General features: G+C 41.8%; 1 protein-coding gene across 1 annotated transcript; it reads left to right on the forward strand.

The window, feature by feature from the left end:
* Positions 1–212: 212 nt before the first annotated feature.
* Positions 213–4,150, forward strand: LOC311010365 (uncharacterized protein; the record flags this gene model as incomplete). Its single annotated transcript, XM_084040883.1, has 13 exons — positions 213–416; positions 594–697; positions 791–1,063; positions 1,176–1,269; positions 1,409–1,476; positions 1,569–1,769; positions 1,863–1,925; positions 2,043–2,171; positions 2,287–2,343; positions 2,436–2,510; positions 2,686–2,760; positions 2,927–3,001; positions 3,173–4,150. Coding segments are annotated over exons 1-13 (2,298 nt in total), but the record flags the coding sequence as incomplete, so codon positions are not given.
* Between the last annotated feature and the right edge of the window lie 5,187 nt (positions 4,151–9,337).

Consider the following 9,337-nt stretch of genomic DNA (forward strand, 5'->3'; position numbering starts at 1 on the left):
AATGTAAGTATTCAACTGTGTTGTAAATTAGTGAGCGTCAGACCGAGTAGTCAGCTGTATTTGAATCTGTGTATGAGATGTGCATTGAGATGTTTTATGTTGTCAATGGATGCATATCTAAAATCAGTTATTAAGAATCTGCTGGTTTATTTTCTTGCAGCAGAGAAAAGCTTCAGAGGGGAGAGCCAAGTGGGCATTTGGATCTCAGAGGAGCAGGAGTTGGTTTAATTATCATTGTCTGCATTGATTACAGTGTAGACTGCTGTGTACCTGATAACCTTTTTGTCTAGTGTGACTCTCGGTTGAAGGTATGCCTCGTGGGAAGTCTCGTGCCAGGGCGATTGCAGCCAGGAGGGCCAGGGAGACGCAGCTTGCCAAGGACAAGTTTTTGGTGACTGCGACCAGCATGGTGGACAGTATGTAGTCAAATTTTATAATGATTTAATTCATGTTTTTATTTTATATGAAATGATTCAGTATAATTGTACATTTGATAAAAATAGATATTTTTCTTATGTTATTGTAATAATGACAAATCATTTGTATTGTTGATGTAATAGTTACATAAAGTGTTTGTGTTTCTATGTCATCAGCCAAGGGGACGGGTGCGCGCCATGCTGTGAAAAGATGGCCAACTTCTGTCGTCACCGGCCGGAGCCACAAGTTGGTCATCCCGTCGGAGTCTCCAGACAAAAAGGTATTGTTGGTTTGGAAGTTATTAAACACATGATGTTTAATGTTGATCATAATTTTATTTGCATGATTATAATTATTCATTGTGTCGTTCCAGTTTGTTCTTCTTGTCGGGGACTCCCACCTCCGCAGCGTCGTGGACGGGTTCGTCAGGATGCCAGAGGGGTGCCTTTCCTTTGGTGCCATGGCGACGCCGGGGGCCTGTGCGAGGGACCTGAAGGCTGAGTTGGTGAGTGCTGTTGTGCCATGTACACCTGATGTTGTCTGTGTTCTTGCCCCCAGCAACAACCTGACGGACAGCAGGACTGTTGAGCAGGCAGGGGAGGACTTTGGTGAGCTCATCAGAAGTGCATGCAGCCGATGGCCGAAGGTGAGATTATAGTCATATTTTAGATGCATTATGTTATTTAATGAAATGTTGTTTATGGTAGTGATATTTATTCACGTAACATTTTGTTGTATATAAATTATTTATGTTGTAGGTGTTCGTCCTGGACTTCGTTCCTCGCCTGACTGTCGACGTGGATCTGCAGGACCACTTCAGGCAGGAGTTTCGACGTGTTGCTGCTCGTATGGGTATGTTTGGAGAGAGTTGTGTTATGTATATGCCATGTATGTTTGGTTAAACGTTATGCATAGTTAATACCTAAATGATGTATTATGTAAGTGTATATATTGATGTTTTCATAGAATGTCGTGTCATTTGTGTGTTCAGGGGTGCGCTACTTCTGCATTGCTGAGCACTTCCCTACGAGTCGTCGTGAGCTGTGGAGCAGGGATGGTGTACGTGTAATGATTAAATCAGTGCATGGCAGAATTTTATGACAGCAAATTGTGTGTTCTGTGAATAATCTGTGTTTTCTTGTTTTTGTCAGGTCCACCTGAGCGACAGCCATGGGATGGGCATCTTGGTGCAGCTGATGTGGAACTTCTCCTTCCAGCAGCTGGAGACGACGTCGCCATGGGTGTCTCCTCCGTCGCCGTCGGTGCCAGTGGCGTCTCCAGCTCTGCCATCACCCACCAACGTCGCTTGCTCGCTGGAACAACGCTGGACTGTGATTGGAGGAGCCAGGAAGGTAGGACTTGGCCAGTTGACATTATTTATAAAATGTGATATTTTAAAGTAGTTAACTGTAATAATGAAGGAGGTGTTCCTGTTGATATTACAGAGGAGGCGATCTGCGGACCATGGCGTGTCCCCTGATGCATCTAAGAAGAGGGCGGTTCCTGGGGTTTGTGTTTTTAATATTAATATGTGGCTTATTTAATAGATTCAGTAATGTTATATGTGGTAGATGGTTTTGTTGAACATTGTCGTGAATAGTTTCTGTGTGTTTATTTGTTGACAGGTACAGTTGGAGGAGTGTTTCGTGTCACTTACTCGTTTCAGCCCGGCCATGTTGGAGAAGATGGACCTGATCCTTCCAGCGGACCTCGGTGGTCCTGTGGGGTCCACTGCAGTTCCAGCAAGCAGAAGGGTAATTACAAAGAAATTATAATGTTTAGTTATGTCTTGTGTATAATATTTGTTATTATTGTTGTTGTTAATTTGATTCTGAACAAACTGTGTGTGTGTGTTTTTGTAATATTCAGAGGGTGGCATGCCGTGGGAAGGCAGCTCCTTCCAAGACGACGATGGCTATGCAGCAGGTTTGTGTCTCAAACACTGACTTCATTTGATGTATTGTTATAGTTGTACAGTTTATGTGAATATTTTTGGGTTTGTGATGTTTTTATTGGAGGTGGAGTCAGCGTTTGGCAAGGTTTCCTTTGGCTCGCCATCTTCCAGTCCTGTGAGAGAGTCTGCGCCGGTGGAGGTATGCAGTAGAAATATTTGTAGCTTTGTTATTGTGTATAGTTGAAGTTGTTTGAATCATTAACTTTTTTGTCTGGGTTTGTAGTTTGTTGGAAAGCATGAATTATATGTGATGGATTTATTGAAGTTTGTACAGGTTATTTGAATGTTTGTGTGTTTGTCATGTTTATTTGGAGGTGGAGACAGCGTGTGCCATGATCTCTTTTGGGTCGCCAACTTCCAGTCCTGTGAGAGATTCTGCACCTGTGGGGGTATGCAGTACAAATATTTGTAGCTTTGTTAATGTGTATAGTTTAATTTATTTGGAACCAATGCTTTCATTGTTGGGTTAGTAGTTTGTAGTAAAGCATGAATTAATTGTAATGGATTAATTTTATATGTACAGGTTTTTTCATTGGTTGTCATGTTTTGTTGTAGGGGGAGTCAGCGCGTGTGGAGTTCTCGTTTGGGTCGTCACCAGCCAGTCCTGTGCCTGACTTTGCGCCGGTGGAGGTATGTACTAAAATATTTGTAGCTTTGTGTTGTGTATTGGTTAAGTTGGTTAGAACCAATCATTTTGTTTTATAGGTTTGTAGCTTGTAGGATGGCATTAATTAATTGTATTAAGTTACTGTATATGTACAGGTTATTTGAATGGTTGTGTTTTTTGATTTTCCTTTGTAGGGGGAGTCAGCGTGCGTGGAGTTTTCATTTGAGGTGCCATGTGCTGCTCCTCAGACTCACAGTCCACTAGATGAAGTAAACGAAAGTAAGGAGGATGCAAATCCTAATGCTTGCATTTGTAATGAGAAAGTGCTTTTGCCCGGTGTTTCAGCGGTTACCGGCAAAGCTGTTTCATTTGAGTTGAATGCTTCAACTCCTTGCAGTGTTGGTGATAATAAACATGTGCAGTGTCAAATGCCTGTGGTTGCAGGCGTTAATGTTAGACATGTTTCATTGGCTTCTGATGTGAGTGCTTCTGCTGCCTGCAGTGTTGCTGCTGTTGTCAAACATGCCATGTCTCCTGTGTGTACGTGGAGACAGGCAAATGTTGATGACATATATGCTGAGGGTTTGATGTTGAGCAATTCCGTAGCTAATGGAACAGGAGTGTGTGTTGGTGCTAACATGTTGACTGGTCAGCATAGTGTGTTTGGTGCATCTTGGAAGGTAGATGTTGGGGAGACGGTGTTTAGAGACATTGAACCTTGGTCAAATGATGATGGGATGTATGAGTTGCTGCAAGAGCAGTTGTTGATCAATGACAGCTGCTTGTTAGATCTCCATGGTGCAGTTAGCGCTATCATTCATCACGGAGATTACTTTGTGGTGGTTGATTGTAGCACACGCGATTCAGCTGGGTTGCCATCTGAATTTGGTGCACCTGTGGCTGTGTTTAACACCTGCCTTCATGACCTGATGCTATATATCAGGAAGCTGCAGGTGTCATTAAGTTCACAGCGATATGGCATTGGTAGCATTTCTGTCGAGCGTTGTCAAGTGGTTGCCTACATGAAGGGGGCTGTAGATGTTGATGTCAAGGTTACAGCTGATGTGGACGTTTGCACTCCTTTTGTGTTGAAAGATAGTGTTCAGGGATCATTTCATCAGGGAAATGAGCGCTTTGAACATAGAGGTGTCCAGTGTATGGCTATAGCTCTGGTAGGAATTGCAATGCATACAGTTGACAGTGTGTTTTCATGGAGTGCAGCAGATGTAGACAAGGTTGTAGATGAAGGTGACCGGTTGTATACGTCTCTACGCGGAAGTATCCGTGCCTCTTCCCAGCTGCTCTGTGTTCCTGAATTGCCAAAACACCTAGTTGTTGATAAACACCAGTTTGAGTGTCACCATGGTGACTTTGTTACAGGCGATGTAGATGTGGTAGATGGTGCACTTGTTGACGACTTTGGATACAGTACTCTTTGTCATGGCTTAGAATCTATGTGTGGCAAGTTTGACTCCTGTTTCCTGACGCTGTCTGGAAATACTTGTAGTATTATCAGACAGAATGGACAGTACGCTGTGGTGGATTCCCATGCCCGTAGTGCCAGTGGAATGCCAGATGCAGATGGTCAAAGTGTGGTTGTTTACTTCAGCTCTCTCAAAGACGTTGAAAATCATATACGCACTTTGGCTGCATTGCTTGGTGGACAGCAGAAGTTGTTTGAGATAGCTGGTGTTCGTGTTGTCCAGATGTGTCAGAACTCTTGCTGTCCATCAGTCAATTTGCAGGGTTTCCATGATGATCCTGTTAATTCAGATGTTGAGTTTGTTAGTGAAGACAGCAGTCTTCCAACAGGATCATGTGGAGATTCTGTCACTACTGTTGAATCCACTTTGTTACCTTTTGGTGAGACAGTGGACTTTAGTCGTGTACCAGGAGTCAATAAGGAGAGGGTTCCTAAGCGCAGTAGGCCAGTTAGAAGATGTATTTCCAAAAAGTTAAAAACACATGATGCATCATTTATAAATTCAGATGTTGAATTTGTCAGTGATGTAACTGTTAAAAATATGACATTTGATCCGCTTTGTAAAAACACTGCTCAGGCATTGTGCTCCCAGCTAAATGTTCATTTTCAAAAACTTGGTACAGATCACCCTAGGGAAGGTGGTTTGTTAGGGACTCCATGTAGCAAGGTCAACATTATGGGTGATGGTAACTGTTTCTTCAGAGCTGTCTCACATGCTGTGAGTGGCTCCCAGGAGAACCACAAAATAGTGCGGCGCGCTGTTGTTAGACAAATAAAGTATAATAGTAAGCTTTACAAGAATATCTTAAGACAAGGATGTAGTTCAGTGGAAGCTTATCTTAACAAATCCAAAATGCATTGTGCTGGGAGTTGGGCTACTGAAGTAGAGATCCAGGCAGCAGCAGATTTGTTGGGTGTAAATATCTTTACATATGTCGGGGAGCGGTGGTTAGAATACAGTTGTAGGAGTAAGTTATTGTCAAAGCAGGGGATTTACTTGGAGAATTGCAATGGTAACCATTATGAGCCAGTTGTTTGTGTGCATCAGCCTCAGCTTCAGAGTTGTTATGATTACTGTAAAGAGGGGGGGTCATGTTCTGTAGGTTACAAACTTAGGGGGCAAACATTAAAGGATGTTGTGGAGTCTGAAGCTGATACTTTGAGTATTACAAATATATGTAGTTCTCCAAGCAAGTATTTAGTGAGTAAAGATAAAATTAGAATTAAAAACCTATATCACAAAAGTGCGTTGCGTAATCATAAAGTCAAGGAATTTAGTTTAGAGAAATATCACACAAATGAGTTGCATCAGGGTAAAGTAAAGGGGAAGAGTGTAACAAAATATCATGAAAATGAACTGCATCGACTGAATGTAAATGCCATGAGTATACAGAAGTATCATGAAAATGAATCGCACCGATTGAATGTAAAAGCCATGAGTACACACAAGTATCATGAAAATGAATCACACAGATTAAATGTAAAAGCCATGAGTACACAGAAGTATCATGAAAATGAATCACACAGATTAAATGTAAAAGCCATGAGTACACAGAAGTATCATGAAAATGAATCACACAGATTAAATGTAAAAGCCATGAGTACACAGAAGTATCATGAAAATGAATCACACAGATTCAATGTAAAAGCCATGAGTACACAGAAGTATCATGAAAATGAATCACACAGATTAAATGTAAAAGCCATGAGTACACAGAAGTATCATGAAAATGAATCACACAGATTAAATGTAAAAGCCATGAGTACAGCAAAATATCATGGCAACCCTGAGCATAAAGAGCGTGTTTTAGCAAAGGTAACTTTGAAAAGACAAGAAATTAAGGAGTTGTCAAAGGAGTTTGATTTTGTTATGGAGCAGTTTCTGGAGAAAGTTAAAGATGGACCAGACTTTGTGTGTTGTGTGTGTCATAGATTATTGTTTAGACACCAGGTTGTACGTTGTATTAGAGAAAATTATCTAAAGGTAAAGGCTGCTTCTTTAGTTGCAGCTGCATGTATTACAGAGGATTATTTACATAAATGTAATGAGGAATGTTTAACTCCTTGTCTCTGGCTGAGTACAACAAGGGGACAGCTGTGGATTTGTGGCACGTGTCAGAGTAAAATCAGTCGAGGTGTCATGCCACCCGAGAGTGCAATTAATCACTTACAGATTCAACCGGTTCCCCCAGAGTTGGCTTGTTTGAATAATTTGGAGCAGCATTTAATTGCAATGCATATCCCTTTCCTGAAAATGGTAGCATTGCCTAAAGGGGGGCAAAACGGAGTACATGGTCCCGTGACGTGTGTTCCTGCTAACATTGTACAAACTAACAACCTGCTGCCCCGTTCCAATATGGAAGGCTCTCTGTTGCCAGTTAAACTTAAGCGTAAATTGTCTTATAAAGGACATTATGATTATCAGTTTGTTGATGCTATGCATGTTAGGCAAGCATTGGCCGTTTTAAAGAAAACCAATCCTCTTTACGAGGATATTAACTTTAACGAAGAGTGGCTGAATGTGTTGGCTAAACAACCTAATGAGGTTGTAGAGAAGGATGTGGGAGAGGATCCAGCAGTACTTGAAACATCTCCAGATGGGGAAGAGGAGCTTTTGCATGATCGACAGCAGCACTGTATTTTCCAGGACACCTGTCTGATGCCTGTCGATATTGGTCAGGAAGTCTTGGATCAGTATTTTGATGGCATACTAAATCTAGCTCCTGGAGAAGGAAACAGTCCTGTCAAACTGCTATCTGATCATGAAAATGAAGCAAAATCCTTCCCAGTATTGTTTCCGCAAGGATGCAATACATACAGTCAACAACGACCGCATCGCTTGACTTTGGCACGCTACTTCAATAACAGAATATTAAATGCAAATGGCAGGTTTGCTAGAAATGTAGAATATATATTCTATGCTCAATACATGTCTGAGGTACAACAAGTAGTTTCCAAAGTGTCCATCGCTTTAAGAAAAGGACAAGGAGGTCGTCCAAAACAATTAGTGAATAATTTATTGAAAGACCAAGAATCTTTGAAGAAATTGCTGGAGTTTGATGATGGATATCGTTTCCTTAAACCTATTAGAGGTACTCCATCTTTCTGGCAAGGAGCACAGCGTGACCTGATAGCTTGTGTGCGCCAGCTCGGTATTCCTACGTGGTTCTGCTCATTTTCTTCTGCTGACATGCGATGGAAAAATCTTCTCTCCAGCATTTTGAGACAAGAGGGTAGAACAGAGACAGATGAGGGTTTGGAGTATGAGGACAGATGTGGCCTGCTGAGACGTAATCCTGTCAATGCAGCCAGGATGTTTGACTTCCGCTGGCATATTTTCCTTAAAGAAGTACTCATGTCTCCATCGCATCCAATTGGTAAAATTGTAGACTACTTTTACCGAGTGGAATTCCAGCAGCGAGGTTCACCTCATGTGCATTGTCTCTTTTGGATTGAGAATGCCCCACAGATTGATGTGAACACAGATGAAGAAGTAGTTCGGTTCATTGATGAATATGTCACATGCGAACTACCTACACAAGATAAAGACTTGTCTGAAATTGTGACAACTGTGCAGCAGCATTCAAAGAGGCATTCCAAGAGTTGCAGGAAGCATAAGACGGTTTGCCGTTTTAACTTTCCCAGGCCAGCATCTGGCAGGACATTTATTTGTCACAGCATTGAAGATGAGCCTGTCTGCAAGTGTCAGAAAGATGGCGACAACATGTGCACATGTGAGAAATCAACTTCAAAACTCTCTAGTAAGGAGAAGAAAGAGCTGGCATCCAAAATCTTGAAAGCAATTAAGAAAGCTCTGTCAAACGAGGCTGTTACCTATGAGAGTATCACACATTTGTTCGATGAAGTAGGCATCAGTCAAGAAGTTTTTGAAGCTGCATACAAATGCCTGGCACGAAAGACCCATGTTGTAATGAAAAGGCAGCCTAATGAGGTATGGATTAATCAGTACAGCAAGCGTCTGCTGAAATGCTGGAATGCCAATATGGATATCCAGTATGTTGTTGATGCTTATGCGTGTGTTGTGTACATCATTTCCTACATCTCTAAGGCTGAAAGGGAGATGGGTTTGTTAATGGGGAATGCCCAGAAAGAGGCTTCCAAAGGTGGCAATGTCAGTGCAAAGGAGGCGCTTAAAAAACTTGGCAGTGTGTATTTGCATAACCGAGATGTGTGTGCTCAGGAAGCAGTCTACAGAGTCACTAACATGCATCTGAAGGAGTGTTCTCGGAAAGTGGTCTTTGTCCCAACAGGGGATAATTATGTTAGAATGAGTCTGCCTATTAGTGTTTTAAGGCAAAAAGCATCATCTGGCAATGTCACTAGTGACGACATGTGGATGATTAGTTTAGTTGACAGGTATAAGAACAGGCCAAACGACAGTACCTTTAATGAGATGTGTTTGGCAACATTTGCATCTGAATATCGGATACTGTCTAAAAATGAGAAATCCAAGACCCAGATTCCTCTCCAAAATAACTGTGGTTTTGTCACCAAAAGAACACGTACACAACCTGCAGTAGTTCGTTACGCACGCTTCTCAGAGACAAAGAATCCAGAATTGTTCTACCAAAGTGTTCTGCAGCTGTTTCTGCCTTATCGTGTAGATGTCCAGCTAAAACCTCAAAACTTTGAAACATTTGAGCAGTTTTACAGGACTGCTCATGTGACATTTAGTGATGGCTCAAATAATTCAGTCAAATCAGTGGTGGATGTGAACAGAGGCAAATTTGAAATTCAAGGAGATGAACTGGATAATATTCAAAATTCCATTGGTACAAATGGTGTAGTCGAAGATGCGTGGGCTGAGCTGTGTCCAGAGAACGAGGTCGAGAGGTTAGAGTGTGAGCAGCAGCGT

Source organism: Eutrigla gurnardus (assembly GCF_963514095.1).
Source record: "Eutrigla gurnardus genome assembly, contig: SCAFFOLD_110, whole genome shotgun sequence".
In the NCBI taxonomy this organism is placed as follows: Eukaryota; Metazoa; Chordata; class Actinopteri; order Perciformes; family Triglidae; genus Eutrigla; species Eutrigla gurnardus.